We start from the raw sequence: 25837 nt of genomic DNA, 5'->3' as shown, positions 1-25837 counted from the left end.
AGATACTTACTGTAAAATGTAGTGGAGTAAAAGTAGAAAGTATCCATTGTTAAATCTACTTAAGTAAAGTACAGATACACGAAAACTGTACTTAAGTACAGTAACGAAGTACTTGTACTTCGTTACTTCCCACCACTAGATAACACATATTTGTACTTGTTGGCTGCAAACAGATATTTATTGTTTGAGATTCATTGAATCAAATGAAAATGTCCCCTGCCGTTTGCTGTGAAAACTTTGGTTTCAAATGCTCCTTTTTAGTGGTGGTCTTGGAAAATGTATCCAGTTTACTTTTAAAGAAATTGACACTTTTATAGATATTATCAGATGAGAAAATTAACAGAGAGGCCAAGACTTTTCAGTGTCCTTAATAAATCCGAATTCAAAAGAACTTAACAAATATTCATATTGGTGTAAAATAAAGAGGAATTAAATTACAAGTTTCTGAAATGGCTAAATTACCAACAGAAATGATGGAGAGCCAAAGGATGCGCACCATTTTACATCCAGCGCGAAAACCGGTGTGTTCCTAAACGGCTCGTCATGCGAGCCATATGCGAGCATAGTGAGACAACCTGTTCATATTCAAACAGCAGCGCTCGACCACGTCAAGCATGAGACTGAAAGAAACACTAAGCTACAAGTTTTGGTGTTTAAAATTCTTCTTCAGTAATTATAATTAATCTGCTAAACTTAATGTTTCTAAACAGATTACATATGGTCTGCTCGTCTTTAGTCTTGTCTAGTACAAAATCTTTGTCCTCCGCTGAAAAGAAAAACTCCTCCCACTCCGGTTTGAATCACTTCTTTACGGCTCCTCCTCCGGCTGACTCATATGGAGTAGACCAACTGCCTGCTTGAATCTGTAGACCCCAATTAGTGTGATGTGAATCACCTGGTTCACCTGCATAAAAAGGAAGCCACGCTTATAGTTTTCAACGTGTGTGTTTATTTTTTGTCTCTTGTTTACGTTGCAAAAAAAAAAAAAAAAAAAAACGATGCCTCCCAAAAAACAAGCAGCGGATCCTCAGCCTAGTTCAAAAACTGCTCCTGCTGAAGAGACCGATGAGAAGAAAACATCTGGTTTGTATACGAACGGGGAAAGCTTAAAAGATATCAATAATGGTTCGGTCTTTTGTTGTTTTAAGCGGTTTCTCAAATTTCTCTCTGCAGCACGCTCCGTGGCGGTGCGAAAACCCGCAACCCATCCGTCCACAGCCGTCATGGTGAGAGAGGCGCTGAAAGCCCTGGACTCACGCAAAGGGGTTTCCTCCCAGGCCATACAGAACTACATCAAACAGAAGTACTCCACTGTGGAGCCGGTGAGGCTGAAGCACTTGGTCCGCAGAATCTTGAAGAACGGATTGTTGAACGGGACGCTGATAAGGCCTGTCAACGCCACCGTCACCACAGGCGCGTTGGGGAAGTTCAGGGTAGGAAACTAGAGGGAACCAGACAATCTTCCAAACTAACTAATCTACGTGACCCAAGTATTTTTCTGTCCTTGTTTTAAAAGCTTGCGCCAAAAATTAAAGAGGTGAAGCTGAAAAGCGAGAACACTGATCCAAATGTGGAGAAGCCCAAAGCTGGAGCGAAGAAGACCCAGACGGAAGGTATTAAAATGCACATCTGACCTCAGTGGATTCATGTAGATTCATCCCTCACCAACCTTTGTTTTGTTTCAGACTCCACCAAGAAGAAGCCAACAAATAAAAAGGCAAAATCTACAAAGGTAAGGCGAGACTAGACTGTGCCCAGATCACTGGTCTCCCAAATCTGCTCAGAGGAAAAAAAATGCTGCTGCATACACCTTTAACTTCTATCTATGCTGTTTTGGGGTTTTTTAAATCGCAGAACCCAAAGCCTCCAAAAGCCACAAAGGATGAGGCAGCTGCTCCTTCAAAGGTTCCTCCAGCAAAGAAGCCAAAAGCTAAAAAAGTGGAGGCGACGGGAAGCACTGCTGGAAGCTCTGAACCAACCAAAAATAAGACTGCAAAGGCCAAAGTGGCAAAAACCGAGAAGAAAACCCAAAGCAAGGCTGTAAAGTCGGGCAGTGACGCCCCTGCATCTAAAACTGCTGGCAAACGAGTGAAGAAGGCGGTGTAAAATAAGGAAACTTTGTGTTTTAGATATTTGTTTACAATAAATGTGTACTTTTAAAGTTCTGGCTTTTCTATTGCCCAGTTGGCACAAATGGGTCAAATGTCTGCAAAACCTTGACTTGTTGCTTCAACTTGAGACTTGGCTTATTTTACCTTAACTGAGCAGATACTTTGGGAATTTTTGGCATTAATGTAGAGGTTACTTGCCTTTTGTACTCCATAAGCTTGGCAATTGTGGGTTTCAGCCAATTATTGAAATACCTTCTTGCTTGTGTAGTTCAAAAAAAGTAGGTTGGGTTTTTTTTTTTTTTTTTAACATTGCTGGCATGTAACCAGCCATGATTGCAAACGGTATCGAGGTTTAATGAGACCTGTCAAACGTACACTAATCTTCAAATGCAAACCTTGACTTTCAAATGACCTCTTAAAGATTTACTTTAGGACCGGGGCAATGAGTGCTGGTGTATACCAGTTATTCACATGGCTTGAAACTTTTATTATGGGTCTCTCAGAACTTAAGTTAGACTAAGAATATTCAAGAAAAAAATCCTCTTAAAGTGACAAAAGGCCTGGAGCCTTATGTTCTATAGGTCATGACCAAGTAGCCCAGTATGGACAGAAGCACTAGAAGGACCGACCAAATGACAAGTGGGCCACTTTTAACTTTTTCGAGGATTATAGGCAGAGGCTTCTGTTTTTGCCGTTGCTGCTCTTCAAGCTGCTCCAAACGGTACTGAAGAGCCCCCAGCACCTCCTACAGACCAAGAAAAGATTTTACAAGTTAAGAATTTGCATCATTAAACTTGACTTACAAAAGCAGTTTTAAACATTTCTGAACAATGCATGAATGATCATTTGAAACGTAATTGTCAGGTTTTTTGTGGCCCAATCTACTTTTTCACAATCTGCTTCAGTTTATGCAGAGGAAATTTGAATTCTAGGTTTTTGTAGGTTTTTTTTAAGTTAGTTTTAAGGTATCATTTGGCTTTGCCATGTGGCAAAGATGACTGCTCTTATATCAAACATAAAATCCAGAACTTTACAGCGAGAGGTTCAACTGTGACAAAATAAAAACTTCAGTGGCTCAAGTAAGTGACAGATTCAACCAAACAATCCAAGGACACCAGTGCAGAACGTTCTGTCTGCAATTGGCACATAAATCATATTTCTACACAAAAACAGTGACGAAGTAAAACAGTAAAAAGCATCAACACTTCTGGCCACCACTGCAAAATGTATCACAATGAAAACTTACATGAATATCTGTCGTAGCTTTTAAAACCAGATGCTTGGTCATCTCCTTTGTACTGGTCAGCTCCTCTTTCAAGTTCTGCGTTTCATTCTTATAAAGTTCAGCGATGTCAGCAAGTCCCTTTGTTAAAACATCTTTGCTGCAAAACCGTTAAGAGTTTGTTACAAACCAAATGAGGACTTTTCAAAGTATAGCAGTGAGCATAAATCACCTTGATTTAACTTCTTCAAGTGCCTGCGTTATCATAGTGAAATCTCTGTTGTAGTTGGCTCTGAGGGTTTGCAGGCACTTCTCTTGTTGGATTTGGGTTTCTCTAAACTCTTGGAGTTCGAGGATCGCGCCATCAGGACCAGACACCTTTCCATCAGTGTGATGATCCTTTGTGATGGCAGATTTCTCAGTTGCGCTGTTATTATTACTGATACACATTTCGGTTGACAGATCATCTTCCAAATTACACGACAAACAATCCTGGTTGTCGAAGGCATCGCTAGACATGTCCAGTGATGCGTCACTGGATGCAAGGGTGCTAGATCCGCTGTGCCGTCTGTGAACAAACAAAGATATTTTTTCTAAGAATTGACTCCACAGATGTACACCTCTAGAACACATTTAAGGGCATCATAGATATATTTGAATAAAAACGAGATTCAAAATTCAAAAGCAAAATTGCTTAAAAAAATGTGTATCTTGCAAAGATTAGTGTAATGAAAGTCACGCCTCTACAGAGTTGATATTTGAGATCTTGTCATTTAGTCTAGATTTTAAAGCAATTATTTTGCTTTTTAAAAAAATAAACATTTTGACCCACAAATTATTCCCCTAAGCTAAAAAAATAAACAAAGGTTCTGATATCTTTAAGAGTTTTTTGTTTTTTTAAAATTGCATCTGTAGGCAACTTGTTAACAGCATCATGACACAAAAATACAATTTGTTCACATTTCTTCAGTTGCTATAAAAACACCAAACAGCAGTTTGATAGGTGGAAAACATTTCTTTCTGCACTAACAAGATTATTCACAAAGTACTAAAACAATTTATACCTTTATAACAAACAGTTTAATTGCTGTTATATGCAAAGTTGTGAAGTGGAAGGAGAATAATTTATCATGACTTTCAAAATGTTCAATGTCTCAAGACTTTGGCAGCCACTAACAGGTTTTCTTGAAAAGTTTATCTGTCCGTGCTGAAGAAATGTACCCTCACAGATTTGAGATGTTCAAAGCTTGGAATATTGTTTTATACCTTTCATCTCCTTTAAACTTCTCCAAAACTTCAACCTTGACCTTTCTGCTGTGATTATTAGTCTTCATTTCACCCTCTGGGAGATTTCTACTCACAGTCGGACTTTAATAAGGGGTTTCAGAGTAATAGGGGTTGAACCTAAACACATGTTCCTTCCACTTCAGAAATATAATTTTTGTGATGTATTTTCCATTTACTGCTCATTAGGTGATTTTAAAGGCCAAATACTGTTATTCTCTGCTTTGTATTTTTGTACTTTTAAAGCACAAAAATACATAATCCTTCCACAGTCCACCATAAGGATTGGACAGGGATTATTGTAAACAGGTGCAGAACTATGGTCATTCTCGATTATTTTAATTTGTTAGTATAATAATAATAGCAATATAGTCTTTGTAACCATATTTATAGAGTCAATGGAGCATTTCACAAGTGTTTATGGAATAAAAATTATATTTACAAAAAAGTAAGCTATAAGCTTTAAAAATATATTGGAAAAACAAATCGAAAAAAAATTAACTTTAGCAAATTACGAGTTTTGAAGTCAGCTTCAAGAGTTTCAGTAGACCGAATAAGTAAAACACAGCGGAATTTCAATATTTTTTGTGGTGTAACATATTTAAACTTGAGGATTCTCGTTCAGTTTGTCCAGTGCGGTAGCTACACATTTACACGACAGAAACTATTTTCTTACCCACATGGATAGCACGAGTGGAAAAAAATGTTGTAGCTGGTATTTCTGAATTGTGATTTTTACCTACCTGGCTTTAAAGAAACTCAACTTGCGAGGCATTGATGGTTGTTTGGTTAATTATCGTTAACAAAAGAACTTGTTACAAGAGTTAAGCTAACGGTTAACCGTAGCTGTTGCGGTTCTGAGACGTTAAGAATCTTTTGATTCCGCACGCACAGGTTGTTACGTTGCTAGGCAACATTTCTATCGACCTTTGGTTTTAAATGAAAGTATTTCCGAGATTTTTCATTCAGAATAGACTTTTTTTTTTTTTTCAAAGGCGGCTTACGCTGAAGGCAGTTTAAGCGTGATGAGCATCTTTTTCTTCTTCCTATGATCACTCTGGAAAAGGGAAAATCTGGACTCATCAGATCACATATGACCTTTGACCTTTATTGCATCAGAGTCCAATGCTTACGCTCCTACCAAACTCAAACCTTTTTTTACAAATGATCTCCCTAGCGGTTTTTACAAGGCTAAGTTATCTTCACAGCCTTGAGTTCTGCCGTTTTTTTTATTGTGATTTGATTTTGCCAAAGAAAATTTGATCTCCGATGTTGATCATGAAACATGTTTTCAACTCAATTTCTTTTGCGAGGATGGCTCCTAATGTCCTAGTTTTTAATATGTTAAACAGTTCTTAAGCCAATTTTAGTAGTTTCAATTACCAAACGTAAGAAAGGCCTTCAAATCCCAATACTAACAATAAATGCTATTTCAGAGACAAAATGATTCACTTGTATATTAAAATGCAATTTGAAAATTAACTCCAATCTTCCATCCCATAAACCCTGCCCTTGTGTTCGTTTCAGACAAAAAATAAGCTAGATGCATTTGTCCAATAAAAAAAATAGAAAGAACACAAAGAGAAGTTCTTTTGTTTTTGGTAATGTATTGCGCGACTGAGTTCTTGACAATTGCACACAAATACAAGTTAGACCTTAAATGGAGCCTTTTAAAACAGCAAATTTATTTAGTCTTTAAAAATAAAAAAAAAAAACAAAATCAACTAAAATGTGTTACTATTTCATCATCACTAATAGAAACAGTACGGAAGCACTAAGTCTTTGAGCAATTTTGCCGCTCTTCAAGTATGTTAATTCAGTTCGTAGATTATTCTTTCTGCAGTGAAAGAGTCACCAGGAAAAGTGTAGTCCAGCTGGAGGAGAGGGTCACATCTCTGGATAGTAGCATCCCGTTTGTGGCAGAACCAGTGTGTTCGACTCCACGCGTCTAAAGGAAACAATTCAACGACCCACAGCTATTTAACTCAGTAACAAATGTGATCTCAGAGCACTGATGCAGATTTGCAGGCACCCGATCTTAAGTGATCTGGAAGGAGGACTTGGTTACATAAGCTGAAATGCAGAGATGAAGAGAGAGGGGGGGAAGCAAATAAAAAAATAATCACAGAACCGAAAAGAGAAATTTCTTACAAAAAAAAGAAAAGAAAACAAAACCTGGGGACACTAAAACCGCAGAACGACGTCAGCTCATTACCGTTTAAAAAGAGAACCGAGCAAGCTGGATTAAAAATAGCAGTGACTTCAAAACAATACGATTTGAATAAACTACAGATATAAACTAAGGTGAAAACAATGCAAGGTTTTCCACTTGTAAACAAATTCACTCAGAAGAGAGAAATCCAGTGTGCAGTTCTCTCAGCTCCTCCTTCAAATACGCCCTCGTCAGCCTCACAGCGTGTGCTTGTGCCTCCATTCCACCTGTGATCTAGAGTCGATGCCCAACATCCAGGCTTTTTTTTTATTTTTTATTTTTATCTCCTCCTCCTTGATTTTATTCTCCCGGATATAAAGTTCCCAAAGTGGTAAAGTGACAAACCTCTGTTACACTCCTGAGTGCTTTTAGAGAAATATGATCAACTGGACGATTAAGACACAACCTTTAGTATATACGTCTTCCCTTTAACCGTTGATCTCGAAGCCCCCAGTCCCTTTCGTCGCTTCGATTAGTTTCTCCCAGCAGGTCATCTGGGGTTTAGCAGGAAATGATGCAGATACTCTGAAATGGCCTCCCAGTGCCTCCAGAGGAAGGCGAGCAGGATCACGAGGAGCAGCGTGGAAAGCGTGCGGCTGCGTGTTTTCATCAAGGGGACAACGCAGTTGGCCACGGTGGACACGAACACCAGAAGGACAGCCATGACGGCCAGGAGTACGTTGATTAGCTTTCCGAGGAGAGTCCGTGCCGTGGCGTTCTCCAGGCCCTCCAGCTGCACCACCTGCTGCTGCTGCTGCTGCAGCTCCATCTTGGATATGCGAGTCTGACAAGCCTCCAGCGCCTCCTGGAAGAGGAGATCAGAGGTGTCAGATATGCACGACGGCAAAGCATCGGTGTGAGGGTCAGTCAGACGAAGCTTGCCTGTATGTCTCGGGCCCTTTCGTAAGACTGGTAGGCAATCTTCTCCTCCATGCTGGCTAGTTCCTGCTTCAGGTTCAGGATTTCATTCTGGTGCAGCTCTGTCAAGTCATTGAGTTGTTCTTCTAACCGTTCACACCTGAAAAACAAAAAGATAACATATATTATTAAAACCAGTATCAGTGCATCTTATACTGGTTTTATGTCAGAATATCAACATTCATTTTCATTAAAAAAGAAAAAGAAGAAGAATAAGCACAACGTTTTTGCTAAGAGCTGGCTCTCCAGAGTGCTGTATCCAATAAACATAAAGGAAAGTTTAGTGGAAGAAAAAAACATTTTAGAAACGTGCACAAGTAAAAGGAATAACTTCAACCTTTAGATGATTGTAAAGCTCTTCTAGAGTTTGGTGTGGATAAAATGTGGACAGCAGGTGGAGTCAGAGCTTCAAGTTCAAGCCGTATTTATAACATGAGCAGAAGCAGTTGCACCCTTTGTGCGAAGCTATTCCAGAACCAGAGACAATATCCGAAGCGTTTTACTTCGACTAAGGAGAAAAAGGACTTGGCTGTTTAGTGGGCCAAAGTTCTCTGTCAGATGGAGGCGTACTTTTAAATTTAATCAGGAAAATCAAACATGAAGCCAAACCTCAATGCTTTTAATCATGCATAACTTTTCTTTTTGACACAGGTGACCCTAATTTAGGGGACAGACAGTTATAGTCTTGGTTTTGGCTGCTGTGTTTAAACAGGATGAAGACATAAAGAGGAACATCAACCTGGCAGAGCACTGAAAGTGGCTGCAATTCCAAATAAAACGCCATGATGAGTTCAAAATGCTGTGAGTTTGTGTGGCAAACTGTAAACATTAACCTTTCAGTTCTCGTTAAACTGAACTTGTTGGGTGAAAACGTACCTGTATCGTTCCTCCTGCAAAGCCTCCATGATCATGGTGTAATCCCGCTGATAGTGGGATTTTAAATTTTCAAACGACTCTTCCAGTCGACCCTGGTTGTCCCGAAGCTCATGGATTTCATGGAGTAAAGCATCAAACCCCGAGCTTTGTGCATTATCCAGAGTGTTGCCCCTGGAGCTGGGGGGGCCACCTGGGGCCCCGGGCGTGCTGTTGGCTCCGGCGGACCCCGACGTTGCGCTCGAGCAGTCGTCCTCGCTGCCGTATCTGGGGCTGGATTGTAGCTGTCCTGTTCCCAGAGGTCGTGACCCCCCCGGATAGCTGCCCTCTTCTCCTGGCGTTTCTTCCAGCGAGTCTTTCAAAGCGGCGATGTTGTCGGCGCTCCCAAACTTGTTCCGGATGAGCGAAGCGATTTCTCTGGGCTTGGACACCACAGCTCCAGCTGCAGAATGAGTAGCTTGAGAAAAGCTGGACAGCCCACCTGTTACCTGAGGACAGCAGCGACCAAGTCAGTGTCCAGTTTATCACTCATAAACTCAGACTGGTTTAAACAAATAGCAGCTTAAAAATAGTTTCTTTAAATTCAGAAGGTTTGATGACATCAAGTGAATGTGGCAATCACTGTAGTGCTTTGGAAAGGTGTACCTTTGCTTTCATTTGTGTTTTATTTTGAATTTATTTATTAAACCAAAAAAAAAAAAAGATGCACGATTGTGAGGTGAAAGAAAAAAAAAACACATGGTTTCAAATTAGTTTTTCCAAACAAAAATCTGAAATGTGATGCAAAATGTACAATGTGGCAGGCAGAAACACAGTTTCTAGTGTTTTAATATTAATTGTCATAATACTTGCAGATTGAAGAGCTGGCTGTTTACTGTCTGCATTAAGACGGTAAAGTTATTCTCAGCTTTGGCAAAGACTTTAACTTCTTATCTTTAAACTTCTGTGAGCAGAAACATGTTTAGGGCTCTTATTGTAAAAAACTTTAAAGGAAATATCTCAGATCTTTTGCTGTTTAAACACTGTAGAAAAACTAATGAGGCCTGCAAAATCAGAGTCCAAGGCATCGCTAGACTCTTTTTGTTACATCAGCTGCTCCAGTCTGACTCTATAGTATTACAGAGTCAAAAGTAAAGTCAAATTATTGGTACCATTTTAATCAACCAAGATTAAAAAAAACAGAACAGAGTAATTAGGTGTTTCCCTTGTTGAGGAAGAAGCGTGAAGGTCTCACCTTGGCTCCAACACCTTTCAGACCCTGGTGCATGTCTCGGAAAACATCTTTGGGCTGCCGAGGGATGCCGTTGTGCTCCACCTCTCTGAGTTTCCGGTGGTAGTGCTCCAGCTTCCTCTGCAGCTGCTGGATGGTCTGAGCAGACTTTTGGTTCTTCTTCTCAAACACCTGTTTGATGCGTGCACTCTGCTGTTTGTCTGCGTTGTTGGCCAGCTTCAGGTACTCGGCCACGTTGTCGTCGCGAGACGTTTGTTCGATCTTGATTTGTTCTGTAAGCTTCAGGATCTTCTGCTGCAGCTGTGCAATGGCCTGCTTGGTGCGCTGGGGGTCCGGCGTGCTGTCGACCACGTCGTACCCCTCGGCGCCGTAAGGCAGGGCGTTGGGCGACACCGCAGGGCCTGATCCGTCGTACCGATCCAACTATTGAAAAATAACAAACATACATAAAATAAAGATACTGCCCTTTTCAGAAAACTTCAAAACTCAACAGTAAGCTCACTAACAAAAGACTAAATTTCCTCTAATAAGGAAAGAAAGAAAGAAACTGACGAGAGGGTGGAAGGACACAAATAGGGAAGGATAAAAGGAAAGAAAGATAGGACACAAGGAGAAGACAAAAAGGAAGAGACACATGGAAAAAGACAGGCATGAAGGACGTAGACAGAGAGAAAGTAGGACAAGAAAGTCAAACAGGAAGGACAGAAAAGGACTAAAAAAAGACAAGAAGGAAGGAGAATGGAAAGATTATAAAAAGTGGAACAACTGACATGAGAAAGCAAGGGAAGAAACAAATGGAGAGAGGAGTAAAGGAAGGAGAAAATATCCACAAAAAAGGACAGAAATAATGACAACTTTTTTTAAAAAAAAAAGAGGATTGAGAATTTTCCTCATCCTTTTTACTTTCTTACCAAACTAGTTTAGAGCTGAAATACTGAAATCAAATCCCAGACTGCTCATAAAAAAATATATATATATAATTTAAAAAAAACACAGTGTAGAACAGGGGTCGGCAATCCTGGTCCTGGAGAGCCGGTGTCCTGCGACTCCCTGGTCCAACCCACTTGAATCCTACAGCTGAATCACCTCCTACATGCAGTCCAGTTCTCTGCTAACGACCTCATTATTTGACTCAGGTGTGTTGAAGTGGAGACACATCTAAAAGTTGCAGGAGACCGGCTGCAAGGCCTGGATGTAGAACAACTCTTCAAACTCAAAATTATTTCCAATATAAACGTAATGCAGCACCATCACTGACACTAAAAAAACTGAGAAAAATCTCCAACAAAGTGACAAGTTAAAAAGATTGTTCAGACAATTGAATAATTGTCTGGAGTTGAAAAAGGAGATATATTATTTGTTGGGCACACTCCTACAGCAGAACTGACTTTATACATTTTGGAAATTGTTAGCAAAGCTTAATGTGTCTGCATGTTTTTGTTAACTTTACAAAAAAAGCTGCACGTTGACGTCTGCAATGTGTAAATACTCATTTATAACAGCAGATGGCGCCTGTAAAATGAAAGTAACTGAAATCCTCATCAATCATTACAAAATACATTGACAAGCAGTCAAAGGAAGTGATGGGAGAGGAAATAATGATGTAAAAAAAACATTTCTGGTTCTTTTTCAGAACATAAACTACAAATCTACTGAACAGCATTAATTAAACCATTAATTAAATCCGTTCCTGAGATTCAGACTGAAATTAACTGAATGAGTCGTCTATAACATCTTCTCAGAGACAAATGTTAAAAGTTGCTGATCCTTAGTTTTGATAAAGAAATGTTAAAAAAGATTGAAAACCGAGTAAAAAGCAGCTTCCAGTGCTTCCTCTAGAAATCTAACACTTTTAATCTTAAACAAACTTTTCAGTCTGTACAGAGAAAAGTTTGTTTTCCACTCTGTAGCTCTACTGACATTAGAAACAGTCAGTGAGGCAAAAAGTCACAACCACAGTTTTATCATAATTTTCCCCTATAAAAACTGTCCCTTTTAGAGAAAACTGCGCAGCAAAGCAGTTAGGTTTTAATCAATTTGAGCGTTTCTGTTCATCCTAAGTGGGTTCAACCTAAAAGGTAAACATCATGTAAAACGGACTTTTGGCTCTGGGTCAACTCGCCTTTTTGCCAATTTGTGCCTCAGCATTACGGCTGGCCAATATAAACTTTATCATTATATTTTGTGGCATTTTATGGGATAACGACATAAGAAATAAGAAAATGTTGTTTTAATCACAACCTAAATGTCTCTGCAAACAGACAGAGGCACACAAACACTAAACTGCTCTAAAAATATAATATACACATTATTAAATAAACTATTTCAGCTCCAGCTATATTAAACTGTGTAGCTGCAATGCTAAAAGCACACAGAAAGTGCATTTAATATGTTGAAATATATTAATATTATGCCACAACAGTCTAAAAATTGCTGAAACCACAAAGTAACATTTCCCAAACATGGTTATAGTTTATCTCTCCCATTAAATCCCAATTCTCATCATGATAAACTTTAGTATGAACAATTTGATAATTGCCATTTCATCTCCTACCTGCACTAAAGCCATTTGTCTTTTTACGCAGGTGCTGAAACCATTTAAGGCAAACATTTTCTTGAATTATTATTGCAAAGAATCAAACAAATATGTTTTAATCTCCTGTATGCTATCATTTAATTGAATGTCGCTTTCTGAATACCTAATAAATCTTATTTGCATTTATTTTAGTTCTAGTATCGACTGGGAAAACTGACTCTTAGAAAATAAGACAGATTGTTTCCCCCTGATAAAAAACAATAAACAAAATGAGCAACCTCTGGCTGGCAGATAAAATTAATTGGACTCATTTTATCTCCTGACCATTAAGTAGACTATGAATAAATTATAGAAATATATTTCAAACTATCAGTTTTCTGGCACTTAACTACAAAGGTATCAAAAGGCACAATCAGCAGCAATTCTGACTCATTTGTTGTGCAATAAATAATTAATTAAAAGCAGGAAAATAAAATTAATGCAGCTCATAGAAAAGCCCTGGACACGTTGGTCTGCATTGACGATACTGTAGCCTCTCTGCTGGTTTAATCTGAATTGTCAGTTTTTGACAATTTCCTAGCAAAGCTGCAATTTAAAAGCAAAATGTTTAGAGAATCTCACTTAAGAAAATCTTTTTATCGGCTGTGTTGTAATGACTTAAATGAATTATGTGGTATTCTAGGAGTGGGACCTTCCTGCTGCAGGTTTTTATCCATCATCTTCATATGAATAATGCTTTAGCTTAAAGAAAAACAAAACAAAGACACTGTCTGGACGCCAGTGCATGTAGGTAATTAGTGGTGTAGTAGGTAACTAAACAGAGACTGGTGAAGTTCTCCTGGGCTTCGGTCCAGCTGCACAGCGGTGCGGTCTGGTACCACACAATGTGAAAATGCCGGACTGCTGCCGTCGAGATCAGAACTTCCCAGATCGATAACTCATCAGTTAAACATTATTCTAATCCAAACAAAGGCTCTTCTCGTCTGCACAAACGAGACACGGCCAAATCTGATCAAAACACTTCCTCCGAGTTTGATAAATAATAAATGTCTCTGTGCGGCTGAATCAGGAGTGCGTCCTGCAGTCCAAAACGTTTTGAGGAAATAACAATAATTAACATTTTTACGTAAGCTGTCGGTTAAGTCCAAGTCAGTTTCTCTCTAGTATCATTTCCCCCATTCGAACATTCGGCGAGGCCCGAAGCGAAACGTTAGTTTGTTTACCCCGGCGAGCTTTCTCTGACCTGAAGTACACTGAGAGACGGCAAAAGCTAAATTTAGCGCGGCTTAAAGCACATAGTGACAAACCAGTCAAAGGCAATCTCTGACCTTCCAACACTGACAGCTCATCTCCCCACTCAGCGGAGCATCCAGGACACAACGGGAGACTTTTAACATGATTTCCCAGTTCGCTTGCTTTGCGAGTTTGAGCATGAGTCACCTCTAACCTTTTATTTTTATAATAATAACAACAAACAAAAGCTGAATACAATCCATTTGCTGCCTCCTCAGTGAACAAACTCCTTCAAAGCCAATATGACTCTTTTATACCCAGAGGCCAAATCTTCTAGGAACCCTTTAGGACTTAAATCATAGGCACACTTCCCCACAGTGCTTGTTTATTTTATTTTTCCATCACACCTCATGTTTATATGGAGTACATTAAAGGTCAAAATTATATGTTTTTATATGTTTATGTGTATTTTATTGTTATTGAGTTCACCTCTTCTTTTGACTTGACTATACAAGTGTTGGTGTTGCTGAATATTTTTCATACTTTTGTGGCAAATAAAAACCCACGTTTGAATTAAACATCTGCTTGGTCAAAAGCTATATTGTGTTTTGTTTTGGAGGTTTTTTCAAAGAAAAGCAAAATTATTTTAAATAAAGTTTTGCATTCATTTCTTTAGTGCCTAGGAAAAGTGTTCACACGCCTAGGAAAAGTGTTCACACTCCTTGAAATATTTTCTCAGTTACAGCAACAAACCTCAATGTATTTTATTGAGAATTTAAGTGGAAGAAAGATTATAATATGTGGCTGTTTTGTGATTAAAAAAAATAGTATATGGGGTATGAATAATTTTTCAATGCACTGTATTTGAACATATTCAGCATTTGAAGAATGTAATCGTTATTGATCCTCTGACGTTGTTGACACATCTGAACACCTGCAGCTGCGTGGGACAGACTGATGCGTCTCAAACAGCTTCGTTCCTGCAGCTGAAATAAACAAACTGAAGCCACATTGATGCTCTCAGAGATTCAAACCTTTCAGTGACTAACGAGTCAATTCTGATTTTTAAGGTCACAATTCAAATCGGAAACGATTTTCGATTCTAAATAACTTTAATTTCAGAAACCAGTTTTTCTATTGAAATGGTCTAGATTCTGTTTAAATTATGTGACTGACGAGAAAAAAAGAAGTGTAAACAAATAGAACATTTATTTAAGACACTGCTAAGATACTGTGCCAAATTTCATCAATTTATATTTAAACAAAAACGGGTTTGTGAATAAAATTGTTACTTAAATTATCAATATTAGGTCATTTTATTTAAGGAAAAGTCTTATTTACGCCTTTTATTTAAGGTTGCTACCAGTTTTTGCCAGGATTCTCTTGCAAAAGATATTTTTAATTTAAGATGGATTTTCCTGGTGGAGTAAAGATTAAATAAAATAAAACAAAATAGAATAGAATAGATTTTTTTTGAGCCTCTAGTGGTTCTTAATGACTTTTGCAAAATGGATTTCATTCATATTTTTATTTCAACATGGTATTTATACTCTCAGGACGCTCTTCTGTGTCCTGCTTTGATTTGAATCTGACTTGTGGAGCTTTGAGCTCGACTACATGTGAGAGGTTCTGGTTCTGCTGATGTGTTCTTACTTTTTGTACATGTACGTTTGTGCCTCTGCAAAATAAACCTTCCTCTGGGTTAAGTAACCTAACTCCCCGCTGAAGGGAGAGAGTCACCCACCTTGTCCGGTTCTTCAGTGGAGTGGTACCCAGAGGTCAGCAGCACGTCCACCAGCGCCGGGCTGCTGGGCGTGTCCGTGGTCGAGGAGGAGCGTGGGCGTCCCGCCTGCAGCAGGGCCTCGTGGGTACTCCGCCGGTGGATCTGCGGGCTTCCTTTCTGAGGGGCCTCCCCAGAGCTCCCCGCTTTGGTGCGGCGGCTCTGCAGGCTGGTGCCTCGCTTCATGATGGGCGGACCTCGGATCTGCTGCAGAACCCGGCTCAGAGCTGCGGGAGGGGCGGAAGCGGCAGGATTGTCAGAATCCACGGAGGGGGCCAAGGAGCCCGGAACGTCCCCTACTTCTGACCCTAGGTCGACGGGCTCGGAGGGAGGGGCGCTCGCGCAGGCTGAGGCGGAGTCATGTGGGGAAACGGAGGAGCGTCGGCGCTGAGGCTGGAAGAGCTGCTTCAGGCCGTGCCCCAACGCTCCCATGTTCTCCAGGGCATTATGGGTGATTTTGGACAAGCCGTGCTCTGACTCCGACGCCCTCCTGCCGGCCTCCGGCTCCGCTCGGCCTCCTGCGTCCGGCTCCTCTGGACTCTGCTCACTACTACCCTGATCCATCAGACCCCTCCAGTGTCACAGCGAGGCGCTACGCGGGGGCTGCAGGGGACTAGCTACGCCCCGTCCACACCCCCCTCTGAGAGGCCGGGTGCAAGCCGGGAAGCAGAGGGGACGCCGCTCAGCTGGTGCTTTAGAGTGGGCATGCATCTGTGGCTCGGCTCAATGTCATGCTTGTCTACCACAAAAAGGAAAATAAAACGCATTATGACATGCGGCTGTGAGAAACATAAAAAGCAGAAGCACAATGTGAAGAGAAAAATAAAACAACCAATAAAAACTGGGTTGACATTGTCATGACCACATCTATGCACTTTCATTTAACGTGTTTATTTCAAATTTGATCCAGATTATTATTCATCATGTCAGGAATGTTCAGAACAATGGATTTGAAAAACGTGTCAAACTCTGTTAAAATGCCAGAACAAAATGAGGCCATCATAAATAGTTTTAGAGCCAATTATCTGAAAGACAAACTATTGTGAAACTGTTAAAAATCTCAAAGGCTGAAATAATGTGGTTTTGAGAATTTAGTCTTTGGTAAAATTTACTGACTTTAAAATAAATTCTGGAGTGGTAACTCCTTTAAACGTGAAAACTTTATCGTTTTAATGAGAACCAAACTCGTTAAAACTACAAAGCCTTCTTGTTTTAACAAGAAGGTTTTGTAAACTTGTAACAACGAGCTTTATATCTCATTAAAACCAAAATATCTCCTCTTTTAAGTAAGATGGGTCGTAACAGCAAAACAGCAACATCTCCTGGGATTTTTACAAGTCGCCTAGCAGAAACAGTGTGAGGAGAGTCAAAGCTAGTCCCATCATGCCTCTTTATCAAATCGTAATTTGTCGGAGGATCGGATCTTTTTATCTCGTTAAAACTAGAAACTTTCTTGTTGATGAGAAAGATTCTTGTTTTAACAAGTTTTGCATCTCATTATAAGAATATCCTGCTTTTTATGTTTCTGTAAAAATGTTACTGTTAATGTCCAACAACTGTCAAAATACTCTAAACAGGATCCTGAAATCACTTCCAGACTCTGGATAGGAGGATCAAAAACTTTTAATCTCCTTCTCTTAAAGTCATTCGTCTGCTGAAAAAACTCACTAATGCTGATAAAAATGACATAACACCACAACATGATGCTGCCACCACCATGTTTTACTGTTGGTTTGGTGGTTTTTCAATGTGGTTTCAATTCAATAAGACTGAAATTCAACAAAAGCCCAACCAAATATCAGTTTAAGGGTTTGCACCAGGATTACTGCAGCTTTTTTATTTTTATTTTTGTTAGATTTTGAAATATGAAAAAGGTTTTGAAGTAATAACTGAGGTGTTGTACCACATAAAGCTGGCATTTTAACCAAAGTTTGCACAATTTTGAGAGCCAGTCCCGACTTTTGTTAAAAACAACGTGGCATGTCTTAAAAGCGTCAACACAGAAATGCATAAAATTCTAATTCAAGATAGTAAAAAATCTTGTGAATAGTTTCTGAAATGTTTACCACGATTTCCCACTTGTGTCTTCTCTTTTCTGGTAATTCAACAAACGTCAAGCCAAATTATGTTGGAGAATAAATGGACACATTTCAGAAAGTATTCAATGGATAAATTAACTAGTAACTAATGAGTAAATAACTAATTGCTCAGATAATAATTCAGAGACAACAGAGTGTAAAATAAAAACTAAATAATAAAAACTGTGCTCTAAATGAAATACAAAATGGAAAATGACTGAGATCCAGTTCTCCTCCATCCACAGCGGCCTCCTCTCTGCATCGCCTGCCTAACGTGGCTAAAACCTGCAATGTGAAGGTTCAGTCCAAGCATTTCGATTCTTTGCGTCGGTTTCAATCAATGACAATTTGCTTCTCTTTATCAAGAGACACGCTCAGAAAGGAAGCAAGGAGGAGAGAGTGTGGCAGAGCTTACCATCAGCCCAGCCTCTTCTCTTCTGACTCACAACTCAGGACGAGCTAAATGAAGCACAAACAGACAAAAATAGATCCTTCATGCAACAGAAAGGTAAAAACTAACTTATGAAAGCCTCCACTCTTTAATGAGTGGCAGCAACGGATTCAAGAGAGAGTGTCTGAGCAAACCACGTCGAAGCAGCTGGCCGCATGACAGCACTAACGACCCCGGCAGACCTTATGCTTTAAATGTGAAGAGTTTATTCCTGCTCAATCAGCCTCATTCTGTTGCAGCCGCTGTTTCAGACGACATGATGTTCACATAAAATGACATGAAAACATTAACAAGTCATCAGAGCGGCACTTACAGCTCTTACAGCAAACATGAAAACATGGCGGATGCAGCTTTGAGGAGCTCAGGAGACACACAGGGTGAAGACGCTGGGATGGAATAATTATTGATTCATGACCGAGTTATGAGCCATTCACCTTAGAAACAATTAATTTATTTATGTATTCATTTATTCATTCTGAAACTAAAGACTCAAAGAACACGGCCAGTTATTTAAGCTCCAGACTTTGAATACAGGTCAGAAACTTATGTAGATTAATTAATTATATAACATACTCCATCACTGCTTTTAATAAGAGGAATATGGATTTATCTTTGAATCTATTGTAGGGCTGCAAACTAACAATTACTCTAGATTCATCAATTAATCGATAAAATAAATTGGTATTTTGTGCAGATTTTCAATGTAACCAATTAAGTGCATTTTATATAATATTAAAAAAACCAGAAATAGAAGTAAATAATTTAGTTCCTGTTTTAAATAAAAAATGAACATTGTATTCCCTAAAATGCAATAACAAAGCATTCCTTTATTGTGAAAAGCTCAGGCCTTTCTGCTTCGATTAACATCAACACCAGGAGGAGCTGAAGCTCAAACAACCGATTCTGTTTTACCTGAGGGGGACAGTTTGGGTCAAACGGCTGAAGCTGTCGGGTTTTCCAACAGAATCTGATCCAAACATCTAAAACTGGCTTTGCGACGGATAACTTCAAACTTCTTAGATATTTGTAGACTGTGCCTTACGGCTAGACAAAAAAAAAAAAACTTTTTTAAGGAATATTGGTGAATATCATTGGGGTGTCTAATTTATTATTGCTGAAAATATGAATTACTCTGACTAAAGCTGCACATTATATTGAATCACATGGTGAGATTTTGAAATATTGGCCTGTTAGATGGGTTTCCAGTGACACTTAATGTGTGTTTATTGTGGCTGTGATGAGAAAGCTCCTAACAGATGGTGAGGACATAATGATGCAGAAGAAAACCAGTCAGGAAAACGTGACTTAATTGAAGTCAATATCATTGGAATTGCATGTTTTAATATCATGCAGCTCTGATTTTGACTTTGTGTAGATTAGAGAAAACCCACAATAAATTCAAACAACAGTTGCCTTTTTTGTTTTTAGGAATTGCTGGAATTGATTCTCTAAAACCTCAAAGTTAATATAAAATTCATGAGTGCATAAAAACGTATAGCTGGAACTCTAATCACATTTGTATGTGGAAATCTAATTTTGCACCAAATTTACTTCCTAATGGACACTGCAGTCATGATGAACACTGTGCTACTATTAAAACCTTTTAACTAATCATGTTGTTCCTCTGCAAGCTTGTATTAAAGCAAATTGAAAGCAAAGAGTCCGCTTGTGGATGCTAAGCTAGCAGTGAACATAAAGGGATGCTTTGTGTGCACAGAACGCCTTCTTAATCACATAATTGCAGCGTTAGCCTCATTTGTCGGCACGCTCTTGAATCACCCTGAAAGGGTGTGTGAGAAGATAATGTACACGGCTTGCTTCACTTAATCTGAAAGAAGGCATGGCAAACTTTACGCGATAGGTTTTCTCTACCTAGGACACAGACTGCTTTCCAGAAAACAAGAAAAACAATCCTCTGAGTCAGCACAGCCATGAAGTATCACTTAACAAGCCAAGAGAGCAATTGCTCTTCCAGAAACAAAAAAAAAACAAAAAACGATCCACTAGTGTGGAGCTGTGACTCATTTGATGCTGATAGATCTGCAGTTTGATCCCACAGCACTGAAGTGTGTGTGTGTATACATTCTCTCTCTAACTGAACCATATATTCAAAGGTTGCTTCACCTTGTTATTGGTGTTCTCACTACTGATGCGTAATTCAACAACACCTGAGAGCGAATGAAAACTCCAACAGAGCCAAGCTGTCGGCATAAACGAATTCAAATAAATCAACCACATTCTCTTAAAGCTCAGTTTATGTTTGGGAGCGGTAAAACAGACCAGCGTTCGGTTATGATATGCTGCTTGTGCTGAACAGCATGGAGCCCCTGATAGCTGCATGCAGGTTGTTATGGCGATGCATCACACTGACTTATATAACATGGCTTCCAGTTTCTATATAAATCCTACAGGACAAAAATGCTTCATCTGCAGGTGCGTTATCACTAAAAACTAATTCATTTCAGAAATTACATTTAAAAAGTGAAATTTGAGTATTGTATAAATACTGGATAAAATATTTCAATCTTTAATTTCTGGTAATTTTTACTTAATTATGGACAACAGCTAATGAAAACCCAACTTTCAAATTCATGCTAAGCTATATTTAGAATGAAGCATAGCTTAGAATGAAGGAAGTACTGATTGACTTCCTCCACCAGTAGGAAGGTAATTGCTATAGAAGCCGACTGTATCTGAGTACACTGGTGAAAAGTTAAGTGGAAGGAAAAACTAGTTGAAAAATCTGTTTAACCCTGTTGCTTGTGCGCCCTTTACTACAACGGTTTTTCCGTCAACTTAACTTTCAACTAATATGCAAGCATGCAGCACTTTGAAAGCCAGTTTCTGACCTTTTGTGGCTTAAACATCCATCTGGAGGACATCAGTGACTGACAGCTAAAACACTGTAAGGTCAGTGGCCGTCGCCTTGACTGTCTTGGCCAAAACATCAAAAATATTTGTTTAATTTTCTGAGAAGCTTAGCTATGATATGCAGTAACTTTCATCAAGTTCATTAAGACACACATACCCTTGTGAGCGCATCCAGTACTTAATGTAACAACACTGAACACAAAACTGTAAGCTCCAAATTAAAGGCAAGCGATAATGAACGCTCCACACAGATGTGGAACTACAGCCTGCATCTGCAGAGAGAACACAATGACATGTGACTCCTTCAGGCTGAAGTCTAAAGTAGGTCAACCGGTATTCACCTGCCACTCTGCGGACGCAGCGCTCCGATGTCACACCGGCTGCACCGTCCCGTGCAACCGAGCTAACATTTTACTTGTGTTAAGACTTTCAACACAGGCTGCTTCCCATGTCACACCTTTACCATTAACGCCATCGTTTAGGGATTATTTTAATTCCTATTGTCCAGTGTTTGATTGCAAGTGAACATTACTCAGTAATAAGCTAAACACATATATTCTTCTAAGTGTAAATATTGTCATAATGTATAAGTTCAATAAAGACAGCCATAAGAGCAACTCACCTTCACATGTGGTCATTTGCAGCAAGTCTGTGCTTTTATGAACACAGGGGAATAAAATGCTTAGCAATCCAAGCCGATTTCCGGCCAGGCTTCCTCCGGGTGACTTTTCCAAATAAAATAGCTCTTGAACTTTAACCCACAGCTTCCGTGGAAATTTAGAAAAATCACATGCTGCAAAACAAGAGAAGAAAAAAAAAAAAAGAAGCAGAGAGCATTCAGTAAATAGATTTTTTTTTTTTGTGAGAAAAGTGATTGTGTGTGCTTTAAATGCATGTTTCTTTTTTAATTTACACTATTGTTCTCAGTTTTTATTCTGTATTAATTTTATTTATGGAGCATTTTTAAAGCTTTTTTTTTTGTTTAAATGCGCTGCACACTTCATACATTTAAAATTTAAACCAGGAACTTCTAAAAACACACTCCTAGTCTGAAAGCTGCGTCAAAACAACAGTCAACAACTTTGTTTATCACCATGATATTAAAGTAATGGCCTTAATTTAACCTCGTTGCCTGGAAAAAAGAAAGTTAAGGTTTAATTTTAAATCCCCGCATTGTAAAGCTAACCTCACATTAAAGAACCTAATCCATTTCATTCTGTTTCATTTTGTACAGCGCGGGCCTCGGAGGACTTTTAGAGTAATTAACTGTGAAATGTTAATTAATAGTGCATAAATGACCCATGAGGATGCTCACAAGACATTAACTATTTGCTGGTCTTATGGAAATAGAGCTGAAGTAAAGTTTTGCTGTGGTGATGTGAAGTTATAAACTATACTGTGTTGAAGCTGAGGTTAAAGAAACCATCCAGCCGTGGATTTTATGTGTACTAACAAACATAGACGAACAATACAATACATAAACAGTTAATAATATATAGTTTTCCACCTAAAGAGTTCTTAAAATACAAAGATTTTATTAATAAAAAGCTTCCAATTGAGTGTATTTCTGTTGATGACATCACAAGAGGCACAAGAACTGAGACGATCTAGACACATTAGCAGATGCAATGTAGTTTGTGAACATTTCTCCTCCGTGATTTAACATCTCAAAATCTTTATATGCAACTACATGGTTTCTGGTGTTCCTCTGTCTTTGCCGGGATGTTTGTCCGATTTCACTCCCCGACTCAGACCCGGTTCCTGTCTGACTGAGGAGCGGCTCGGGTCTGAGGACACACAGCTCCGGTAACCACAGCAGCGCAGCCCAGAATGCAAATAAAACAGGGAAATCTGACTCAGGCCGCATTAAACTCAGATTGTTTCGAAACTGTTGTGCTTTAAAATGCACCAACTATGTGAAAATGTATAGACAGAATAGATTTTAGGTGAACTGCGAGCATCTTGTAACTCTCATCTACACACACGGAGCCTCTGCAGCAGCTCCAACCAAACGGGTGAATGATTTACAATCCTGTGCAGTTGTGATTGCTTTATTCTGCATCCCGGAACATAAACCCTGAAAACTATTCTACATTTACTGAATAAAATCTCTGAAATAAAGCTTTGACAAGAGCATTACATCATCTATGTGCAGAAAGCAGAGGACTGCCTTTCCTTTAATTAAATGTTTCCACTGACCATGGAGGATTTTACCAATTTATTTCAACACAAACTTTGTTAAAACACATATATTTATGTTTTTTGGGGGGTCTAAATGTTGTGTTTACAGACAAAATATAAAATTCCACCAGTGAGATTTAATGTTAGCAAAAAATATGACAAGAAAGAGAGGAGATGACTAAAATAAATTGCTGATTTAGAAGCATTTCCATTTGAAACAAAAAGAAAGATATAATTGACCAAACTCAAAAAAACTCCAGCTGCCTTTTAACCTGTGTGCTTACAGGCTTGTTTTTGGGATGGAAGATTTTATATTTACATGTTTATTATACATTAAAGGAGTTTTATGCAAACTGATACACAAGTACTTATTATCAACTACCCATTGTGCATTTTCTATAATTTACAATGATTAAAAACACAGCCAAGCAATAAGGCACAAATTTCCACAGAAGAATTTCACAAAATACACTGAAAGGGAACGAAAAGCTAGTTCTGCTTTGTGTGAATTTAGACTAACAACCTCATATGTGCCAGAACAATCACTCTAGTCCTCTGGTAATCCCACACATTACTTTTTATGGATTTTGACTTTAATTCAGAAACACTTCTGATGAAAACACCAATAAGTACCAAAAAACATAAGCAAAACAAACTTATAAGCTGTTTCTTGTGACGTCACCCGTGAGATTTTAAATCTAGTAATTAATGTTTTACGACTAATCTAAATTATTTAAAGCCAGTTTGGCTTATTATACAAGAAAGTAGAGTGATACGTAAAACCATTTGTAGCTGTAACAGTTTAGAGAGCTCACTGTGTGTAACCCTGATTAGTTCAATAACAGCCAAGCAGGTCACAGGTGCATGTGGCGTCTTCACGTGCACTTTGCCTGTTATAACCATAAAAACAGGACGTTTTATCTAGTAACTATCTTGCTGTGATGTAAGGCAGGTTTTGCAAATGTAGCTGTTAAATTACAGTAAGTACTCTGAGGTCTGCTATTAGCTAAAGGTAAGAACTGAGTGACATTAGCACCCTGCTAGCCAGTGGTCGCAGGCCGGGCCCTTTAAAAACACAAAACTGTGAACAATTTTCGCAGAATAATTGTATCGTTTGTAAGTGTCTTATGTCGTTTTTCTAACCTTTGTTTTATTTCAAATCGAGACGTCGTTGTTTCAACTTATGCGGCTTGACTATCCAACTGATATGTAGCATTGGAAGCTAACGTGGTGCGCTGGAGGGCGTTTATTTTATCTGAGAGCGCACACCGGTGCTGCTGTGCGGGGCGAGGACGTAAAACCTTCATGTGAACAGCAAAACCAGATTAAAGGATTTACAACAGCTGCCTTTTTCATCCAGGAGACTAGACGCACGGCTTTATTAATTACTAATCACTTAATGTAAAAAAAAAATGCACAAACAAACGTGAGCGCATAGTTGCTATGCCAATAGTCCTGCAGTTCATACCATACAGTTGCTGCCATAAATATATAAAGCTGGTTTCTAAGTTTCACTCTCGGTATTCGGTTTCACTGACCACCTTGACATGATTTGAATGCAGAAATCAAATTATCCTCACATTGTAACGTGATCTTCCTAAAGTAAAGTTGCTTTCCTTTGCAAGGCAGTATTACATCTCTGAATAAGTGCAGCAGCTCTATCACAACAGTTATGTCTGACCATTAACATAATTATTTGAATCACAAATATAGCTACTGAGTAATAAATATGGAGTTAAATACACATTGTAAAGTAAAACAACTCCCATTATTTTTCAGGAAAGCTGCAAACCGAGGCAGTGGCCAAAAACGGTCCTCGCAGGTGTTAAAATCTCGAAACCCCGTTTAGATGGGAGGTATTGAGTTGCCATCTGTCACATACTCCCACAAGCGTTCCCGTATCACACCTTCCACTCTGCTATTTCATGGTTTTTAATTCAACACTTCGTGAGCGTTAACTTAATCAAAATACAAAAAAAAAAAAAACGAAGAACTATTTTTAAAGACTCATAACTGAATGTGGCCTGGGTGTGTTCGTGAAAGTTAAATCTTCTCAAGTTGTCACCATCAGCATTAATTCCGCCTCCTTTAATCACATTTAAACGCACTTAACATCGCCCATCTTGGATCTCCTAGGTGGCAGATCGGGCGCTTTATTCGCCGCCTGTCCACTCAGCCTGTCAGCTCCCCGGCTAAAAAAAAACATCGCCTCGGCTTCAGCCATGGTTAGCTACAGGCAAAAAATGGCACACCGCCAGGCGGCAGCGACAGCAGGGTAAACACCGCAAATCCACTTTTACCCTATCCGCCCGGGGAGGGCAACAGTATATGGACATGCATTTCATTCATAAAGCAGTTCGTTACACAAAAAAAAGTGCATTTTAAAGGCTTCAACTTACATGGGCGCTGAGACGGTTGTGTTGATGACCGTTCATTTCTCCCGATGATCGACACTCCCACGGTGACGTCAAATAGCGTGCTCAACGTCAGTGTATGGCAAGCAGTTGGAACACATAATCAACTCAGTTGTAATTACTTTTTTCTGCATGAATACGCCCTTTGCATCGTGACGTCACGCAGAACCATTACACTGTTTCCGTAAAAAAAAAAAAATTGCCAAAAGTGAAAGTCACAAAAAATTACTTAAACCATTATTTTTACAATATATTGTAAAGTGCTTACAAGCTGGATACACAGCAAGAAGTCCTGATGTTTTTAAAATATAATAGAGGAAAGGTGAGCTAGCATCAGATCAAAGTTAAATATTTGCATGCATACTTAAACAGTGATAAATAGAAAAAATAAAAATAAACTATGCAATGTGGGCAAAGTTACCGCATAAGAAAAATAATACTG

At 39.0% G+C, this 25837-nt stretch overlaps 3 protein-coding genes across 5 annotated transcripts; 1 reads left to right on the top strand and 2 right to left on the bottom strand.

Annotated features, from left to right (window-relative positions):
* Nucleotides 1-956: 956 nt before the first annotated feature.
* Nucleotides 957-2161, top strand: h1m (linker histone H1M). Its single transcript, XM_008409724.2, has 5 exons — nt 957-1083; nt 1174-1433; nt 1517-1613; nt 1686-1732; nt 1855-2161. Exons 1-5 carry the CDS (start codon nt 999-1001, stop codon nt 2104-2106), a joined length of 741 nt encoding a protein of 246 aa, XP_008407946.1. The 5' UTR covers nt 957-998; the 3' UTR covers nt 2107-2161.
* Nucleotides 2162-2561: 400 nt separating this feature from the next.
* Nucleotides 2562-5583, bottom strand: LOC103465131 (transmembrane and coiled-coil domains protein 1-like). The gene is made up of 4 exons (XM_008409725.2): nt 5361-5583; nt 3566-3901; nt 3358-3493; nt 2562-2856 (listed from the first exon to the last, which is right to left on the bottom strand). Exons 1-4 carry the CDS (start codon nt 5390-5392, stop codon nt 2680-2682), a joined length of 681 nt encoding a protein of 226 aa, XP_008407947.1. The 5' UTR covers nt 5393-5583; the 3' UTR covers nt 2562-2679.
* A 695-nt stretch (nt 5584-6278) lies between these two features.
* tmcc1b (transmembrane and coiled-coil domain family 1b) lies at nt 6279-25464 on the bottom strand. 3 transcript variants are annotated; one of them, XM_008409728.2, is made up of 10 exons: nt 25381-25464; nt 21423-21593; nt 20958-21072; nt 20779-20859; nt 17894-17937; nt 15365-16139; nt 9855-10274; nt 8624-9108; nt 7712-7847; nt 6279-7634 (listed from the first exon to the last, which is right to left on the bottom strand). In XM_008409728.2, the coding sequence occupies exons 6-10, from the start codon at nt 15962-15964 to the stop codon at nt 7320-7322; spliced, it is 1956 nt and encodes a 651-aa protein (XP_008407950.1). In that variant the 5' UTR covers nt 15965-16139; nt 17894-17937; nt 20779-20859; nt 20958-21072; nt 21423-21593; nt 25381-25464; the 3' UTR covers nt 6279-7319. The 3 variants fall into 3 exon arrangements, with proteins under 3 accessions (XP_008407950.1, XP_008407948.1, XP_008407951.1); XM_008409726.2 differs by lacking the exons at nt 20779-20859; nt 20958-21072; XM_008409729.2 differs by lacking the exons at nt 20779-20859; nt 20958-21072 and having other exon boundaries at nt 15365-15627.
* Between the last annotated feature and the right edge of the window lie 373 nt (nt 25465-25837).

Source organism: Poecilia reticulata, linkage group LG5 (genome assembly GCF_000633615.1).
Source record: "Poecilia reticulata strain Guanapo linkage group LG5, Guppy_female_1.0+MT, whole genome shotgun sequence".
In the NCBI taxonomy this organism is placed as follows: Eukaryota; Metazoa; Chordata; class Actinopteri; order Cyprinodontiformes; family Poeciliidae; genus Poecilia; species Poecilia reticulata.
The sequence above is the reverse complement of the archived record's forward strand: the minus strand, read 5'-3'. Positions and strand labels throughout refer to the sequence as shown.

Excerpts from the sequence above, each read along its gene's own strand:
- h1m (XM_008409724.2), top strand. The coding sequence starts at position 999 with ATGCCTCCCAAAAAACAAGCAGCGGATCCTCAGCCTAGTTCAAAAACT. Across the intron at positions 1,614-1,685 it reads GAAGAAGACCCAGACGGAAG|ACTCCACCAAGAAGAAGCCA; the intron begins GTATTAAAATGC and ends GTTTTGTTTCAG. Across the intron at positions 1,733-1,854 it reads AAAAGGCAAAATCTACAAAG|AACCCAAAGCCTCCAAAAGC; the intron begins GTAAGGCGAGAC and ends TTTAAATCGCAG.
- LOC103465131 (XM_008409725.2), bottom strand. The coding sequence starts at position 5,392 with ATGCCTCGCAAGTTGAGTTTCTTTAAAGCCAG. Across the intron at positions 3,494-3,565 it reads CTTGAAGAAGTTAAATCAAG|CAAAGATGTTTTAACAAAGG; the intron begins GTGATTTATGCT and ends ACGGTTTTGCAG. Across the intron at positions 2,857-3,357 it reads AAGCTACGACAGATATTCAT|GAGGTGCTGGGGGCTCTTCA; the intron begins GTAAGTTTTCAT and ends CTTGGTCTGTAG.
- tmcc1b (XM_008409728.2), bottom strand. The coding sequence starts at position 15,964 with ATGGATCAGGGTAGTAGTGAGCAGAGTCCAGAGGAGCCGGACGCAGGA. Across the intron at positions 10,275-15,364 it reads CCACTGAAGAACCGGACAAG|TTGGATCGGTACGACGGATC; the intron begins GTGGGTGACTCT and ends ATTTTTCAATAG. Across the intron at positions 7,635-7,711 it reads AAAGGGCCCGAGACATACAG|GAGGCGCTGGAGGCTTGTCA; the intron begins GCAAGCTTCGTC and ends CTCCTCTTCCAG.